Source organism: Leptodactylus fuscus, chromosome 5, assembly GCF_031893055.1.
Source record: "Leptodactylus fuscus isolate aLepFus1 chromosome 5, aLepFus1.hap2, whole genome shotgun sequence".
In the NCBI taxonomy this organism is placed as follows: Eukaryota; Metazoa; Chordata; class Amphibia; order Anura; family Leptodactylidae; genus Leptodactylus; species Leptodactylus fuscus.
Window position 1 is genome coordinate 157,401,000 of NC_134269.1, and position 20,753 is coordinate 157,421,752.

General features: G+C 38.4%; 1 protein-coding gene across 1 annotated transcript in view; it reads right to left on the reverse strand.

The window, feature by feature from the left end:
- The window catches only part of CFAP54 (cilia and flagella associated protein 54), a 263,167-nt gene that overhangs the window by 85,089 nt on the left and 157,325 nt on the right, over positions 1-20,753 (reverse strand). The window contains 6 exon segments of the mRNA XM_075274556.1: positions 4,040-4,127; positions 5,478-5,678; positions 7,864-8,019; positions 9,955-10,063; positions 14,133-14,262; positions 15,025-15,248. Coding sequence (XP_075130657.1) covers positions 4,040-4,127; positions 5,478-5,678; positions 7,864-8,019; positions 9,955-10,063; positions 14,133-14,262; positions 15,025-15,248 — 908 coding nt within the window.

Here is a 20,753-nt window from a genome sequence, read left to right on the forward strand (position 1 = left end):
TTAAATGATAGGATCCCTTTACGTCTTCAGCAATATTAAATGAATAATGGAAGAAAATGCTTCTTAGATGTAAAATTTAGGAACCAGAGTCATTTTCTGTCTTGAATCATTCATTCTGTTGCCTTCACAACAGATCCAACAATTAATATTTAAGTCTCTACATGAGGTTTATAATCTACTTTGTCCCGGAGCTCCATGATAATATAGATTATGTATTTTCATATAAGGTCAAAGCTGACATCCCACTGTAACCTCGCAGCCAATGCTGGCTTTTGTTTAGTTTCTTTCCATTTAATAAAGAGGATTTGTCTCTCTTTTGATTTTTGAACAAATACAATCACTAACAGTAAGAAGAAATTCTGAAACTATTCCAGACCTGAAACCAAAACATACCAGAGAGATGTACACTGGCTTGCAAAAGTATTCATACCCCTTTAACTTTTTCATATTTTGTCAACGTATAACCACAAACTTAAATGTATTTTGATTGAGGTTTTAAGTGATAGACCAACACAAAGTAGCAGATAATTGTGAAGTGGAAGGAAAATGATATATGGTTTTCAAAATTTTAATCACATAAAAATCGGAAAACTGTGACGTGCAAAAGTATTCATGGTTGTGGCAGCATTATGCTGGGGGAGGCTTTTCTTCAGGAGGGACAGGGAAGCTGGTCAGAGTTTATGGGAAGATGGATTAAGATAAATACTGGGTAATTTTGGAAGAAAACCTGTTGGAGGCTGCAAAAGACTTGAAACTGTGAAGGACATTCACCTTCGAGGAAGACAATGACCCTAAACATACAGCCAGAACTACAGTGGAATGGGTTAGATCATGGGTTAGAATGGCCCAAAGTCCAGACCTAAATCCCATTGAGTATTTATGGCGAGACATGAAAATTGCTGTTTACAGATGCTCTCCATCCAATCTGGCTGAGCTTGAGCTATTTTACAAAGAAGAATTGGTAAAAATCTCAGTCTCTAGATGTGCAAAGCCGGTAGAAACCTACCCCAAAAGACTTGCAGCTGTAATTACAGGGAAAGGTTGCTCTGCAAAGTATTGATACAGGGGGCTGCATACTTTTGCACGTCACACTTTTCAGATCTTCAACTTCACAATTATCTGCTACGTTGTGTTGGTCTGTCACTTGAAATCTCAAAAAATACATTTAAATTTGTGGTAATAAGGGAACAAAATGTGATAAAGTTCAAAGGGTATGAATACATTTGCAAGGCACTGTATAATGAAAACCCCTTTAAATTGAGAGCGAACTGTACTTAGCCACTGAAATGAGATAAAAGATGGTGTGGGGTGTTTTTTAGACCTCCCATTTGTTCAATTTCTTGTTTAATATACATCGCCATGATCAATGGCTTCCAGCTTTTAAAGAGTTTAGCTCCTGTGTTCCAAAGTTATCCATGGACATACTAATGTAGTAGGTCTGAATTTGTCACATTGCTGTTAATTTTGTGCTATAACTAATACTGAAAACTGAATAAAATGTTTGCTAAATGAGAAGTTCATCTTTACTACTTTGACAAACTTAGCTTTATAACATCTGTATGTCTTTCAACTTCTCCCAACTAGCAAGCAACTTGAATAGACTTTGCAACATTTTCTGCTGAAATTGTCTACAGTAAAGCATAGCTCTGAGTATATATAGTTTTAAAATATTTTTTTATATTACATTTTTTTCATAAATTTTCTATTACATTTTTATATTTTCATATTTATTTCATATTATTTCTTTTACATTTTTAAATTATTAAATTTATATATGCATATATATCTATATATACAAAATCTAGAGAATAATATAAAAATATAAAAGAGAAAATGTGAAAATATGTTTAGGTATAATGTATTCCCTTTGACGTTTTTTCTCCTTTTTGTTCTAGTTTTGGATGAAATTGTATGCATAGATGAATCATATTTTTGTGATTAAAGGGGTTATGTGGGGATACAAATTATTTTACAGTGCATTCATTCTAAATTACTGTACTGTAAAATCCATAGAGTAGAGAGGAGTCAGTCATGTGACTAAGACTCAGAATAGAAGCAGGGGAGGCTAAGGAAATGAGTCCCCCCTCCCTTCCTACTGTGTTCTGCAGAGCTAAACATTGGGGCACCAAGGGACTGTCTGCTATGCACTAAGAAATTTTGTACGGTGAAGTGAATGCACTGTAAAAAAAATCCATCCCCGTATAACCCTTTAATTTTGAAAACTTATATGAAATATTAATGTAATACGTTTGACTCATACATTTCTGGTCTGAAACAGAAGTAATGTTGACTGGCAAATTGGATGATCATCAAACAACTTCTACGGGCTGCCTAGCTGCAAACCTAAAGGTACACATATACATTAGTACAGAATCAGTTTCCATTAACACACAATTTATTGAAGCCATCAAGGCTATAAGCACTTTATTCATTAGCTCTATTGTAAAGGTCATAAAAACAGAGCGAACATCAAGTATAAAACAGGTTACAAAAGGAAACAGCATCACCTTAACCCCTAATGCAGTTTTCAACACATTTACTAAGTATGACTTATAGAAGTGAATCTCCATTGTAGTGAATGCAATGAATTATACCTCTTACCTGTAACCTTGCTTATTAAAATGCAATACTGAATATAGTACAGTCAAGTTGTTAGAAGTTGCTATGATGGAACAGTTAATCCAATCTGCAATATTACTACTAGTATCTATTCTTTATTTTATTTGCATTTTATTGGCACATTTGTGTGATGTTACTTAGTATACAAACTGCATATTAATAATCATTATATATACCATAACAGTTGGTATGGGACAGTATGATGCTGGCAGGTAGGGACCCCTACCATCAAAGACAACTAGGATGCTAGGAGTTCCACTCCCAGCATTAAGCTCAAGCCAGTAAACCTGGCTAAGACACAGAGATGTGCAGCTATACTAACAGTAGTAAGTTTTGTACTAATATTCTGAAAATAATACAATGAAATACGTTACAAATGCCAACAGTCAGCATACTACAATAAGTATTATTGCAATTTTATTAATTTATTTTTTTTTATCTCAGTCCAAATCTTTTTCTTCAAGTTGATATAATGGCCATGAAAAAATTATTTTTAACGTGGAATTGTAATTATTTAATTGATTAGCAAATGGATTTTAACAACTTTTATATTATGCTTTATTACTGAATTCTTGATAGTTTTATTGGAAAACAGCCTCTGAAGTGACACCTCCAGCTGCTCACCAAATGAGCACTGCTAAGATGTATTCATAGTCAAGAGGGCACTGTACTTGAGAAAACGGTTAGCTACATTAATAACGTTTATCATAGAAGTCACTCTCCCCATACAGTAAAAATTTCAGCTGGGTTAACACTATCATTGTTAATGTCTGACGCGGTCTTGTGTCATCGGATGACAAGAACGGACATTAAACTATCTATACTGGTAGCTTATGTAAATGGAATTATTTTCCTAAATATACTGCTTTAGAAATACTGCTTTGTTTGCCTGCTATGTGAACTTATTCCTCCCATTGTTTACACAGCATTGCCATAACCAGGGACCTGTGAGAAAGGACAAGGATGTCACTCATTGCTCTGCCAGCAGGGTAAAGCGGAGTCTGTTATCTCTCTATGTAAACACACAACACTAAGTCTGTTCTCTTCAAGCATGTGCATATTATCTGATCTTCATAAGTATTGTGATACTTCAGTGTCCTTTTCAGCAAGGGGAGGGATACAGGAAGTGAGAAGAAGAGACAACAGGCAACTTGCTGAAACAGTGAGATGAGAAAACCTCTTTAGCTGTTGTAGAGAACGTATGCAGACTGATTCTGTGTCTATTCCCATTGATACATAAGAAACATGAGGGACACTATCTTCCCTCATGTTTGTTTACTTTTGTAAAGTCCTGCATGCATTTCAGTTTAGGGGATTAACTTCCCCACATTTCAATAACATGTATTTTTTATGTTTAAATAAACCTGACATACAATATTACAAATGATCTCAATGCACAATTGTATGTAATAAACATTACCTTTTGTTTCCTGCATACAGGTGAAGATTGCCAAGCTCATGAAGAGCCTGAGCTTTAAGGCCTTGCTGTTTGTCTAAATGAAGAATTTCTACAAAAAAAACAGTATTCTAACATTAGGGTACTAAACATTGATGTTTAATTGTAAAGTTCATAAAAAATGGACAAGTGGATATATTCTCAAAAATATACTAAAAACACAACTAGGAGTTTTTCCTCACTAACAACACTTATTTCATATCCACAGGACAGGGGATAAGAGCCTGAGGGTCTGAACACTAGGAATCCTTACTGAACGTGAGAACTGGGGTCCCCTGCATGAATTGAGCAGTAGTCCACATGCAGGACACGTGTTCCATTCACTTCCATGGGACTGACCGTGATAGCTAAGGCCCCATAATTTTTGCAGATAAAAGTGTGGAACCATGTATTTATATGGGTCCTTTCACATGTCCTTTTGAGTCAGAGTTTCTGGAACGTAGATGGGATCAGTAAATTATGAAGCATGCCATATTTGTGGCACAGACCAGTTTGGGGAGTCATACAGGAACCGTGATTGTGGACGGCTTTACTGATATAATGCAGACATGTTTATGTGCAGATTGCAGATCAGTATTTGAGGACCGTAAAACCACTACGGTGATGTGCATGAGACCTAAGTATAGTTAGTGACAGTTTGCCCCAGTATTTAGACACTCATTCCCTATCCTTTTTTAATTTGCCAGTCAATGATAGACTTATCAAACTATATAGACATATTGACCAGGTGTGAATTCACCCCATATGGAACTGGATTACTGAGTTGTTTGAGGAAAGTTATATGTCATCATTTTACTACATTTATCTGTTGCAAGAGTAAAGAAATACAGCAATGATAAAAAGAAGGGGCTGTATATTACAATACCCAACTGCATATCCATACTTCATTTAATATGCATATTACGTAAAATGACAGATGAAACTATGTTCCCCTTGTTATCCTACTATGTATTTCTCTATGGCACCTTTCATTATTACGTTAACCTACTATTTTGTCTGCTTTGAAATAAATTTGCAAATAAATGGATATGTCAGTAAAAGATAAATGATGTATTGGCAAGTGCATGGCACACTATGACAGGCTGCAGTGTCTGGGCTTACAACGTACAGCTCTGGATGTGAAGCAGAATTGTTTAGCACTGATGAGATGAAGGATTTAATGAATGGTAACTCTATAAGCCTGCGTGCATACTAATCTTTCCCTCAGGTAACAGGATGTGTTGATTGAAGCCCCCCCTCACTTCATCAGGGTGATTACATTAACATGATATATTTGGGAATATTTTGCTGTCACTGTCCAGCTTTGCAATACTTATTGGACGCTGAAGACATTAATCCCTGACCCACAGATTAATTGATCTTAGACTGTGGCTTCCTATCAGTCAAAAAATAAATGCCTTACCAATAGTCTTGTCATAGGAAGCTATAACAACTGAAAGGTGTGAGGGAGGGATTGCCTTGCTTTCAATTGCACCCACAGAGATGAATTCTTCTTCCGAGAGGTCAGGGGGGACTGGGCGATGTGCTTGTAAGGCACCACCAGAGAAGCCAACTTTTCCATAAGGTAGTTGTGAACTGCTATACCTGTCTTGTGAATTTAACCCTAAAAAGAAATGCAGAATGGTAAATTTAACATATGAACCTGTAGACCCATGCAAGGAAAAACTACAGAAAAAAAAGGTTTGGCATGTGCCACTGCCCTCTGTGGCATCACTGCATTGTAATATGTAAAATGTACTTATATATGGTTTTATATGAATAGGCCTGCACCATATACTTAAATTTAATCGATACAGAAGTTTAGAACTATTTAGAAAAAAAGGAGCAAATGTATAGCAGAATTTGCCAAGCAATGATAGTGGATTACCATGGGTTAGGAAAAAACTGCTTTTATGTAAAACTGGATACAGTAATGTTATGAGATAACCAGAACCATAATAAGTCTTCATGGAGTCCCACAACAAAACTTGTAATGGTGCCCCACTCTACTATGGCCTCCTCAAGCAGCAAGTTCAAGTGAATAATTATTTTAGTCTCCCTTACACTAGGTTCATATTAGTGCCAGGTTCTCTTTCGCTCTGGTCCGATGATGGACCTGAACAACTGAGAGCTGGACTGCTAAAACAGTGGTTACAAATGGAGACTGGTGGACCACATTGACTATAATGGTGTCCGCCATTTCAAAACTAAAAGCACTGGAGAGAAAAGACCTCTGTCCAATTTTCAGTGGTTGCTGCAATGGAGTCTCCTCAGACACTCCAGCGCAGATGTGACCCCAGCTTTACACATAGAGATAATGGACACAGTGTTTTTATAGTACAAGTAATGTCTAGAATGATGTCACAGTTCCTAACTGGCATAGGTTTCAATTCTGGTGCATGGGTGTCTGTCACCTGAAGACATCATGTCAACCCAGGACTGAAGATAGATAGATTAGGGTCGCCTAAACCGTGTTTTCCCCATGTGGATAGCTGACAAAATATCGTTGTTTTTGTCAATATACAAATTAGATATTTGGAGAAATCGGGCATGGGGGTCCCCATGGTTCACAAGAATGTGGATGTCTCGCATCCCCATTCTTGCAAATTCTAAGGGACTACCTGAGATAGCTATAGTGTAGTCTTCGGCTCCCTCCATCAGTCCCATAAAAATTAATGGAGAACCATCTCAAGGCACCTCCATTCTTGTGATTAAACTCCCACCAATTTGGAACTGTCTGTCCTGTATATGACCACTTCATAGCACCACTTCTTTTACCCAGCATAAATAACCCTTAAACTATTACTTTTTCTCCTTCCTTGGCACAGTCTGACTACTGTTTTGCTGCATACATGGGCACTGCACAGCACCAGTTCAATAATCCTGCTTAAGGCTATGGCCCCACGGGCTGGAAACGCCACGCTAAAGTGCTGCGGGAAGAACCGCAGCGTGAACGCATTGCGGTTCTTCTCGCAGTGCTTTGAACAGATAGTTTACAGAGTTTTCCCCCCAAGGACAAATCTGTTACAATGCCGTCAGCGTTTCCGTAGATATAATTGACATGCTGCAATTTTCAAAACCGCGACTGTTTTGGAAATTGCAGCGTGTTCGCTCTGCGTTTTTTTCCGTAAAGTGGCCATGGGATTCACATGAATCCCATCTACTTTGCAGGTACTGTAAAACCCCAGAAAATCACGGCGTTTCCCACCTGTGGGGCCCCGGCCTATAAGGGCAAAGTACAGTACGTTTTTATTCTATGTATATGGGCCCTGTACCATTGTCTTTAGATTTGTTGTTCTGATCAGTCAGAGCCTAAAAGTATTGTAGTTTATCAGTAAATTCTGTATTTTTAATTTACTTTTTAGTATCTGAAAAATTAGCATACACTGAGTTCTTAAACAGCCATAAACAGCTCAGCGTGAATTATTACTTAATGAATTGATGGCAGGTGAAGTGGGCAGAAGTTCCTGTGACACTGATCTCCGGTAATCCTGAAGAGCCTATTAAGATGCTTTTGTAAAGCTATTGTACACTTATTTCTAGGAAATTATTTTCAGCCGTACATTCACAGACTACAGGTTGTCATACAAAGTCATTTGAGGCAGAGTTTTGATATTTTATGGCAACATACAATATTTGCTTTATTGGATTGATGTCCACAGAGGTACACGTATAAGGCTACTCACTGATCACAATTTGTCTTTATTTTAGATGGCCTGTAGAGAATCCACTCCTCTGAGTATACCAACACTTATACCACTGTTACCTTGTTGCATTCATATATAGAAATCTTACAGTACACAGTATACATGGTTACGTACCTTGACCATAAGCTAAGAATAAAGCGAGTAGTTTTCTGCTATGTTTCAGTGCCCGACTTGAGTATTTCGATTTCTGTAAACTTTCATGGAAGCAAGCAAATGTATCTAACACATCCAGAGGAACACAGGTAAGTGCTTTGTATTCTGCAATGACAGGAAAGCACATTTTTAGTATTCACTCAACAAGGGGACATGGTTTAGTGGGAGTTGGTGTATGATTTAAAATATGACATCTTGGAACAAAACAAATTGAAGGGGCTCTATCAGCAAAATTATGCTAATAGAGCCCCACATATGCGTGAATAGCCTTTAAAAAGGCTATTCAGGCACCGTAAATGTTATATTAAATCCCGGTCCCGTTTTTAAATAAAAGCATTAAAACATATATGCAAAACTTACCAAACGTGCACAATGGGCGGGGATGCACGATGTGATGTCAGCTTCGGGCACGCCTGCCTCTTCTGTCTTCTTGTAGTAACGCCCTCTGGTTCCGTGTCTTCTTCCGACTTCTTCTCTTCAAATCCTGCGCCTGCGTAGTAGCGCTTCCCTCCGAAGCGCTACTGCGCAGGCTCACTCGCAAACTGCCATTAAGTAAAATGGCGAGTGAGCCTGCGCAGTAGCGCTTCGGAGGGAAGCGCTACTACGCAGGCGCGGGATTTGAAGAGAAGAAGCCGGAAGACACGGAATCAGAGGGCGTTACTCCAAAAAGACAGAAGAGGCAGGCGTGCCCGAAGCTGATGTCGCATCGTTTATCCCTGCCCAGGGTGCACGTTCGGTAAGTTTTGCATATATGTTTTAATGCTTTTATTTAAAAATGGGACCGGGATTTAATATAACATTTACAGTGCCTGAATAGCCTTTTTAAAGGCTATTCACGCATATGTGGGGCTCTATTAGCATAATTTTGCTGATAGAGCCCCTTCAATATGTTTTGTTCCAAGATGTCATATTTTAAATCATACACCAACTCCCCCTAAACCATGTCCCCTTGTTGAGTGAGGTGCAAAAAGTATACAAACGTATAGCAAATGTGGTGCAAGGCATGTCTTTTTTTTTTTTTAGGCAAATTGAGGCACCAGTACAACTTTCTGATTTTCTGGTGATATTTCTCCCTTCCGGAAACGTAAAGTCAACTATACTAACCCACCCCAAAATACTTACCTTTTTTCTGATTTGGACATCCTCATCAGAGGACATAATTTTTTCGGGGTGGCTGGCACCTCCTCTTCTTGATGTCTGCTGACCACCCACGCTTGCGCAATAGAGCTAAGGCGCTGGCATGCACAGTGGACCAGAATAAGTGACATCCTGTGCCCAGAAGGCCCAGAACATAAAATAGATTAAGCATGATGGGGAGAGTTGAGTTAGTTAGGAAGGGCTAATGGTGGGCGGGCTAGCTTGGGAAACAGGGAGTGGGAAGGAGTGAGAAAGGGAGGGTGAGGGAGTGAGAGAGTGTTGGTGCGAGTCTACTCAGAGGGAAGCGCAAGGCATCATAGCATTTGTAGGAAAACAGAGAACAAGAAGATGACCATGTTAACAAATGTAGAGGATACCAGGAGCTCACAGCGAAACCCAGAAAACAATCAAAACACTGCTAAAGGTATCTGGGTGCACTTAGTGCTATTAATATGTTAATAACAGACCTTTTCTGAAAATTGATTTCTATTTGGGAAGTAACTAATGACAATATGGTTTGAGATCACCGTTACCCTGCTTAGGATGTACAGTTATATCAAACAGGGTGTATCTTTGTAGATGGAATAAAAGTGTCACCTCTTGTATTAATTACAGCTATTCATTACAGCTGTGAACACTTGGAAATATTTTTTGGAAATAATGGGAACTTAATGATAATCTCAGACATGCCACTCACTATTTTATAAATCTGCATTTGATGAATGCAGTCATATGGCAATATGTCAAGTGAATATACCACAACCTGCCAGCAAGTGGTGAAAGCGGTTTTATAAAATAGCCTACTTCATATAGACATTACAATGGTCTAAACAGAACGTTGCGTGGTTTATTTGCTTGGGATACAAATACATGTCACATAAAGAGATGTAGCTCAGCTCTGACCTGAATGAACAATGCATCCTCTCTGATCAATATCGGCCCCCGAGTTCCTCACTTTATTAGTGAATGTGCCAACATGCGGTTGTTTTCCGATGTAATTCCTGCAATGCATCTAAAGAGCAAACGAGAACAGAGAACATTTCTGAAGGCTTATGTTAACAAATCTTTTTAGCAATTTATGATGTGCATGTTCTTCAAATACCATAATAGTGATATTGTTTTATAGATAATCCAGTAGGGGAAAAGAAGACAGACTGATGTTAATGTTGTCCTTTAGTAAAACTATCATAATGACAATTTATGTTTAACGCTGCAATCTAATACAATAGAAAAGCTGTGTTATGTTCTTTTTATGTAAAATAGACAGAAAGGTTATTGCAAATAATATATTTTTATACAAAAAGAAAACAATGATGACAGCACCAAGCATTTCTGATATCCTACTAACTCGTTCAGATATGGAATGCAAAAAGACATAAGTCAATGCAACACAAGAGCAAAAAACTAAAACAAGATGACAATAGTGAAGCTAATCTGATAGAAAAAAAAATGATAAAATATACATGCATTGTAATTCAATGAGATTGTGTCCCTTTAATAATGACCCCCACATTTTACATAGTTAATGACTATCTAGATTACGTAGGCATAGACATTTTGGTGGTCCAAATAATACATTTTTCATATTGTACTGCAACTCTTTTTATGCCAGAAGGCTCACATATGGCAGTAAATGTGTCTGGCAAGGCTGAGAAGCCGATTCTGACTCTTCTATTTCTTCATAGGCCTGACTCCAACTCCCGCAAAAATGGCTGATAGTAATCGTCAGACAGATGTAGTAAAAAATATTTAATTCACATAAAAGGCAGTGACTGACATCATGTAAAAGTATATATACCACAAACTATGAGTCTAATTAATTATGCAATATTGATAATTGTGTAATATAATTTCGTATACTGATTTATTTTATTTTGAAGTTGGAATTGGAATCATTTTTACAACTCGAGCTCCACCCAAAATTGGTCCCAACTGACCCCACAGCCCTGTGAATGGGACACATGAATAATAAAGCCACCTCTTTCACTACAGTGACTGTACTGCATGTAGATTGTCTCTTACTAACTGTATGATGACTGGTTATTAGTTAAAAAACCAGGCCTGCAGTAAATCAAGGTGACAGCACATCAATAAAGGACAAGGGATTAATGTTTGATGACTGTACTAAAAAAAAGCAAGAGTATCGGCAATACTCCTCGTAGCACTAATAGGTTTCTAAGCATTTAACATTTCCTAAAGTGAGTCTGAGAAAGGATTGTGCCAAGTTAGACATGCTATTTAATCTAGTCAACGTATATTACTGCTATCATTTAATCTATGGTAAATTGTAGCCACACGCAAGCACTAATACTTTCTTCTGTGCTGACCGCAGCGCACCTCGAGTATAAGGCACAATGCTTACGAGTGCTGAATGGGATGTATGACTGATGTGCCCAATTATTCCGCTTCAGAACAAAATTGCTGCACAAACCTACACAGAAACTAGATACGAGCGACCAGATCTTTGTATTGGTGCTGCACAAAAAAGTTCTAAACTAATGCAGAAAAATAACTGAACAAGTTATCACACCAAATATTGATCTGATTTACATTTCTCTGTTATTCAATCACTTAATGTAACTGACAAAATTGTTAATTAACAAAAATAAAGTATTAAAAATTCTATATTTGACAGCATTCATAATTTGCTAGTGGAGGTGACATGATGGGGGAAAATTAGTAATCCATCTATGCCAGTACATAGCTAAGTGCATGCTATGGAATTGCCACTGGAGCAATGCCAAAGAAATGGTGGAAATGGCAGATACCAGAGAGCAGTAGAACTCGCAACTTAAATCTCATGCTGCGCTGGGAGATAGATCTTAGGGTGCATTCACACTACGTAACGCCAGCGTGTATCACAGCCGTACACGCCGGCGCTACAGCAGGGCTGCCGAACACTTCCCATTCATTTCTATGGGAGCCGGCATACGAGCGCTCCCCATAGAAATGCTTCTTTCACTACGAGCAGTCCCATTGAAGTGAATGGGAAGTGCCGGCGTGTACGGCTTGGCATGAGCAGAGCTTGCCGTATATGCCGGCACTTCCCATTCACTTCAATGGGACTGCTCGCAGTGAAAGAAGCAGCCCATTCATTTCTATGGGGAGCGCTTGTATGCCGGCTCTTAGAAATGAATGGAGCTGCTTTATACGCCGCTTATTCTGAACGTGTTTTCGTTCAGAATAAGCTTCAGTATACATAGTGTGAATGCACCCTAAGAGTCCATTCCCACGGAGGAAAATGGTGAGGAATTTGGTGTGGAATTTCAGCCCTGAAAAAAAAGCCTCCCATTGACTTCCTCTGCAGAAAAAGGAACCCACTGAAGTCAATGGGAGGCTTTTTTTTAAGTGCTGAAATTCCACACCAAATTCCTCACCATTTTCCTCCGTGGGAATGCACCCTAAGAAACCCCAAATGTTCTTCACCAGAGCCTACCACAAAGTCGGTTGGACTTAGGCTGAATGTGGACCCAGGTTATCGTCTCACTAGCTAGGTGCAAGAAATAGATACTCTACAATATGAATACGAACCAAGACCCATAGTACTACTTACTAGGTAGATCTAAGCAGGAAAGCTGAATCAACTGTGTGATCTTATCCAGGCTGGGGTCAATCCAACTCATAATAATGTAGGCACATTTAGTGCAACAGAGGAATGTATAAAGACTGGCATATAAACCACCAGTCTTAATAAATTTCCCCCAGTGTGCCAAATATGCGCAAAACTGTTAGACAGTACTAAGAAATGTACTTTAAGGTATGCATTAAAATATAATAGCTGTAATAAAATACATTTTCTTTTGCGGTTGTTATCCGCATCCCACTAGTACTCAGTTGACAAAAAAGTATGGTAATACATTATGTATACTTGTTACATGACCTTGGGAGTAATCACTGTCCATCAAGGTCAGATTACAATGGAAATAATCTGTAACCACCGAGGGAACTGTCAGAACACATTTCTGAATTTACCACCAGGACTCTATTTTTTTCTTATAATCAGGTAATAGGTCTCTTAAGGGCTATCTGAAATACATTTCTTCATCACTTGATTTTATGCTTTCATGGGTCAGGCTACTGAATGCCAGCTAGTTATTACCATGGCTTCTAGGAAGCAGTTATCCTCCTCATGGGCCTCGTGACCAGCTCTAAGGAGGCCCATGTACATAAACAGCTTTTTACGTAGCAAACTATACAGTATATCCTTAAACTCAGTACAGTATATGCCCTTTCTCCTGCACTAACTGTTAGAAAGCTTACCCAAGACGACAAGACAGAGCCACTTTAAAGGAACAATAAACCCAAAGTGAATGTTTCCAACATTTCTGCATTATTTCACATAAATACAGTGCTGAGGACTACAAAAAATATAAATATGTATATATTTTAAAGAATGATGTATAACAGTGTACAGTGAGTGTCTATGGAATGACTAAGTGTGTCTTTAGGCAGCCAAAATTGATCAAACTGTGTCTTGGCAAGGAATTTTGTACCAGAACATGGCAGCTTCAACCACTATAAATATATTCTCTACAACAAATTTTATATATACTAATTGCTTCATAAACTTTGTGGTTACAATTGCACACACAGGACATGTCAAAAACTTAGGTTAGTGTAGACTATGCCATAAAGAAACAGTCCCTAGCGGCAAGTGATTGGCATTAAAATCAGTATCAGCCAAAAATGAACAGGACCTCTGAGACCCTATACTGTGTCAGATCCTAGGTAACAACATTACATCAAAGTTGGATCAGTCTGTTGTGTTTTTTTCCACTTTAATTTTGGGGGAGACTCCAAATCCAGGCCTCCATTGGTTAATACATTTGAATTCCATTGATGATTTTTGTGTGATTTTGTTGTCATCACATTCAACTAATGAGAATGTTTCATTCATTCAGATCTAGGATGTGTTATTTTAGTGTTCCCTTTATTTTTTTGAGCAGTGTATAACCAGAAAAATAAAGAAAAAACAGATGCAAAATATGATGTAGAAAAAATTCCTTCCATTGAGAATTGAATCCATGTTAGTGGCAACATCCACAAAATATACAAAAAAAATGTAATATTCAGTCACTGACCTTTTCATCACTTTCCTCCATAGGTGCATAGGAATTAGGAACATCAGCTCCTTTCATGTCAAATATTCTGCCAGCCAGCATCCTCTGTGCATGAACCAGCAGTGGTGTGACTTGCTCGGTAAATCTCTCACTGTAATAATACAACAGTATATTAAGATATTATATTATATATATATAAAGAGCTCAACGGAAAAATGGCCTAAGTCCAAAAATCAATATTGTGAGAAAAATGAAATTTAAAGTTTTAGCCTAAAGCAAACGGGCATTATTGTGGAATATATCTATCCAATGTAATCAGCTAATGAACACCGTTAATCCTAATCATAAATTGTATTATTTATTAAAAAAATTGCAGCTTCATGTATAAATATTATTTATTTAATATTATTAATTAATTACTACTATTATTAAACGATGAAGAATAATAATTACCTGCCTCCCTTTTCGGCGCTAAATATGTGCAAAAGTCGATTTAGAGCCTTTTAAACAATAAGACAAAGTTTTTACACTAATATAAACAACAGACCGGAAGTCACGATTTCAATGAAAAAATGACCAACGAGAGTGAAGTAAGTAAGTTTGTATTGGACTTAGGCCATTATTCCATTGAATGTAAATTCTTCTGCATTGAAATATATGGACTTAGGTCATTAATCCTAGGTACCTTGTAAACCCAATGCACAGAACGAGGTACAAAGAAGCTTTCTAGGTAATAATTTGAAATATGACAAAATGTGGACTTAGGCCATTTTTCCGTTGAGCTCTTCATATATATATATATATATATATATATATATATATATATAGCCTTCAATATTTACTCAGAATTACCACTTCAGTGTGAGTCTTAGCTGCATCCGTTATTCATACATAATGAGGAAAAACTACTTACTGAGAGAGTATATTGAATTGCACCGCTATGTGCACCAAAGTTTCCCATCTTTTCACATAGTATAAAACCTCCATGGCTTTCATCACTAGATCACATATCCAGCGCATGTCAATCACAGTCACATCATCAAAGGGATATTCAAACTTCAAGCTAGATCCCCCCTCTTCATCCGCAACACTCCCCATGCAGCTTGGGACACAGAACTTTCTATTGTCATCAAAGACCTAGGGGTGAAAATTACATTACTGTGTTATTAATTGGGCCATTAAAGGGAGTCTACCACCTTCCTAAGCATATTGAACAGCCACCAACATATTACAGAGCATACTACTGTAATAAACATCATACCTTTGACATGTATATCACTATATATCTGGAGAAAATACTCCCAACTTTTAGTAGATGAGACTTTCTCCTCACTGACACAATCTAAGGAATGCAAAGCAATACAGTGGGATGAGCACTGATGATTACACTTTACCAACTCCTTTTTACCCCAATCAAAAATAGGGTTATGGAGGTTCAGCCAGGGAAACCACAAAATAACATCAGCAGACAGATGCTCCATTACAAAAAGGCTTATGACCTCCGAATGTGGAGAACCCACTTGCAATGTGATTAAGGGGGTGATTAAGGGGGTCTTATATTGAACCTTACCCCTGGCCGCTCCAGTAACAAAGGAGTGTCAAGTGGCAAAAGCTCAATGCCCAAAGATGAAACAAATGAATAAAATTGTAATTTACTTGGTCATAGCAAATGTATGCTAATGCTCAGCAATCGTCTTACAATTTTCAAGACAAACGAAAAGAGCAGATGTCTCAAGATATGTAACTATATCACTTTTTCCTTCACCTTTAGGTGTTGATCTTCTACTTGGGGGATCTGTGCCTGTCTATACATAAAAACAATACCAACGCCTTATAGGAGTGACATTTAGTTTTGAATCCAGTACATGTAGTTGCAGTATGAGTGGTGTTTGCTGGAAAGTCACCGGAGAACATACTTCAATATTAAATAATGCTCTTTTCCCGTGACCGATTCCCTGTCTGATATACATTAAGGGTTCACATAAAGCAAAGTGAGAAAAAGTAAATCATTGGTGTCTAATGGAAGAGTGTTTTATTTCTCCATCTAAGGTGAGAAAGGTATGTACTATACTTTCCAATGAAGACATAACAGAGATGACTTCTATTCATATGTATTCACATCATAAAATATTCTTTGCAATGGGCAGAAACCGGATATGGAGATAAACGCTAGCACAGAAAGCTTTTTATTGTGCATAGAAATAAAGACTCAGAAGGGAACATATAAACTGTGACTGGGAAAGAGTAATGTGCATTGGCATTGTACCAGAGTTTGTTCAAGATACTAATGAATCATGTGTAGCATGAAACTACTGTTTGCCAACAGCTTTATTCTTCTGATTCGCTCGGCTCTATGGACATTTTTAATTGACTGGACTAAATGTAACATTTTATCTTTGCCATTCTGTGACACAACTTCATTTCTCATGGGTGTGCCAAATATTTACCAGTTACCCTGTGCTTTCTATGATCTAAGTGCAAGTGCTAAACCTGGTAAGCGACATCATAGCCATATGTTTCGTGAGCCAGGCTGGTAATGACGCTCCACTTCTTTCTAGTACTGGCAGAATTCCTGTAAAACACAGAGGCATATAAACCTCCAGTGTATACCCTAAATGAATGCCACTGTATAGTCATAAAGTGGCATCTGTCACGCAGAGGCTCCATTGCTTGAAAAAATAAATAAATGTGTATTTGATTTCCACCGGATGCCATGTATAGAATAGCATAGACTGCTACACTGTACCATGCTGTATATACCATGCTGTAAAAAAAGACAGTATAATGGTGGCTCAATGTATCAAGCAGTCTCCCTCATCTCCCCAATCCATTTGTTCATGACGTTAGATGCATAGTACAAACACAGTGAGCTTACACTTGAAAAAAAATTGCTGTCCAACTGGTTCCATCTTTAGGTGTGAGCCTCCCTAGACAGTAGGTCCTTGAGATCAACAGTCTGAAAGCCTTGCTGTTGTAAGAAGCACCAGAGAGTACATGGCATGTAGTCGAGGCAAGGAGCAGTGTTGTATGCAAAATTTAACACTCCTATGGTAACGGGTTTGCAATCCTGCCTATAGAAACACTGAATCTTCCTCTTTAGCAAATTTGTTCTTGATAATATCAAAGGGAGGTTGTCAAGCAAGAAAACTGGTATTAAACTAATGACAGTGCCTTGTAGGATTGCTTGTACACTTTACAAAGTTGCCTTTCTTATTCTGCATCGCAGTTCCACTGCAAATGAAAATTAGGATTTTGTTCTTCTTCAGATCAGCTGAGAAGGGCTTTAGGGGAATTTTCTTCTCCTGCTGGGGCTTCTCTCTTCGCTCCAAATAACCATTCCTAACTGCACTCAACGAGTGTGGGAGAGGTCACTGATGCCCAGGTTCCTCCACTTGGGTGGCAGTAATGAGCAGTTACCTATGGTAAACAGTGAAGCCCCAGCAGAGGAGGAAATGCCCCCAAAGCCCCTTTGTATTAATCTGCAATGCATATTATGAAAGACTTCTTTATCAAATGTGTCATTAGGTTGATACCGATTTTAAAACTGACAGACTCCCTTTAACTTTTCTATCACAGAAAGTAATATCTGGAACTAAACTAGACTATGCTACTATCATGGACTGCTGGAGTCTTCATCAATCTTCAGCAATGCTTTAGCTTTTTCACAGGTTTCCTCTGCACAGTGCTGATCCGGGCCTACTCCTTGTGTATGGATCCCCTTCATCTCATTACTGGGTTCAATGGAGTCCCAGAGGTCAGACCCAAACCAATAATAATGTTATAGTGTAGTATATCCTCGCAATAGAAGATATGATATACCAATATATCTCTTTAGGATTTCTCAGTTCTAATAAATTATTTCTTATATATCTATCTGAACTGTAGCGGCATGAAATTACATTAAGATCTAAGATCTCAGGAATTAAAGGGGTTGTATAAGCCATCAGTAAATACATTTCTGACATACATTGAGTTAAGCTTGGTCCCAGACTGCTGATCTTAGGCATACCAGTCTAGACATTCATGCATATTTTAATGGTTTTTCTGAACTTAGCAGATGTTATATAGGGAACACAGAAAGTAGAATTCTGTACGCACTACAAAGCAAGTAAAATCTTCATTAGCTCTAAACACATATTCATAAAAACCAATGTTACATTTCTTGATATTAATGAAGGATAAATTTTAAAACTCACTATTTTTTTATGGCTGTGACTGCAACTATGTGTAGATTTTTGTGACTGCAGCAATTGTCATTCTTTGAAATAGATTTATAAAAACAAATCTGCTTTTGCTGATATGTTATGATTTGGAATGACATAAAACAAGATATTTTATCAGAATAACTTAAGAAATAAAGGCACGATGTATGAATTTAGGAAGCTTTTGTTTAATAGTGAATCATAACACTCACTAACAAAAAAAATGCACCAAGGAGTTGGAATCAAATGAAACTTTATATGTGTTAGGCCGGTTGCAGACGACCATGCTGTGGGTCAGTGTGCTATCTGTGAATTTCACGGAGAGTATACTGATCCATTCCTTTCTATGGAAGCGTACACAATACTGTGATTTAAACTGTCCTGTGTGCGGCTCGTCAGTCTGGGCCACATCAGATAGGACAAGTCCTTTTTTTGTACTATTTTGCGGTCCGTGCTTCAATGGCTCCTATTCATTAATGAAAGGATCCACAGAGGCACAGCCAGTACACGGGGTGCACATGGAGACATCCTCGTCTCCCCCATGTGCAGTCTGTGCTTTTATTTCACGGCAGGCCGGTTGCAACACAGTCATCTGCAACTGTACCTTAATGTAATAAGGATATATGTAAGTGAATACCATATTAGAGTGAAAGTATACGTGTATTGGGGAAAACTATATGATTTAAGTTCTAGTACCCTGCTGGACCACTAGGCTGGATACATGGTAAGATATGGTTGGATACTGAAGAATACAGGTTCCATATGCTATCTTGCGCACATTTACTTACAAATGATGAAGCTGGACATGTGGATCCTTTGCACTCACAGGCTGCCAAAGATCCATAAATGCTTAATTGGGGATAAATCAGGCAACCAGGCAGGCCATAGAATTGTTACAATCTGATGAACAAGGGGGAACCCTTGTTGTATCTGGACAAGCATTATCCTTCTGAAAAATGCCAGTTGGAAGCCCTGCCAAAAGAGTCAACACGCATGGCGCAGGATGTCCTATACATATCACTGAGCTGTATGTGAACCACTTTTCACTCTCATGTGGGAAGACCCTAGTCTAATCAGACCAAACCTGTAATCATTCACGTTATTTGCCTGAGACATAACTGCATGCAGTTTTATGCACTGTTTTACAGCAATCTGACATTTTTATCTGGGTGCGTTATTTTTTTTAGTCAATGAGGGTTATCTATCATTTACCCCTTTTTGACTATATTTTTCGCAGGTGCAGCCTAATGTTAAACTAGTTTTACTGTGATGCCTATTTATGATGTAGGCGCACGTCCTTGCTAAATTTCACAGATTAAGCTGAGGACATCTTGCTTCACTGTACGTACATGTGTTCAGTGTACTCTGCTTAACTTTACACGAACAATGCAAATGCATCCAAAGCCTCTGAATAGGAGTTCTGGACTCATATAGTTGGTTATCTATTTGATTCTTTGGACTGCAGAAATGAATGGTACTGGCACGTTTGGGACCCTACTCCCCAATTGCATAATAATATGCTGTTTGTTTGGAGTCCCAAACTTGCTGACAAAAAGTGAGATACATGCATTTTTATATTATTTACATACAGTTTTATATTATTTTTATACATACAGTTTTCTGAATGCCCTACTCATATGTATAATTCTGAATTCACTTCCAACATTTAGGTCTGTCTTTTAATACTTTTTTTTGTTTTTAATTAACCAAAACAACTGGATTCACATGTTTGTTAGTCTAGGCAAACATATCTTCCTTTGTGGTGGACCCTGACATTTACTTTTAGTTGGCAAAGAGCCTAATAATAATTAGAGATGAGCGAACAGTGTTCTATCGAACTCATGTTCGATCGGATATTAGGCTGTTCGGCATGTTCGAATCGAATCGAACACCGCGTGGTAAAGTGCGCCATTACTCGATTCCCCTCCCACCTTCCCTGGCGCCTTTTTTGCTCCAATAACAGCGCAGGGTAGGTGGGACAGGAACTACGACACCGGTGACGTTGAGAAAAGTAGGCAAAACCCATTGGCTGCCGAAAACATGTGACCTCTAATTTAAAAGAACAGCGCCGCCCAGGTTCGCGTCATTCTGAGCTTGCAATTCACCGAGGATGGAGGTTTCCGTCCAGCTAGCTAGGGCTTAGATTCTGGGTAGGCAGGGACAGGCTAGGATAGGAAGGAGAAGACAACCACAACAGCTCTTGTAAGAGCTAAATTCCAGGGAGAAGCTTGTCAGTGTAACGTGGCACTGACGGGCTCAATCGCCGCAACCCAGCTTTCCCAGGATCCTGAATGGAATACACTGTCAGTGTATTCCCGTATACCCGATATATACCCCCGATACCCGTTCCAACGGTGTGCCCCCCCCCACCTTCACCCCAGAAATACCCTGCAAGTCCCCTAGCAATAGAATTGGGGCTATATACACCCACTATTTTTGC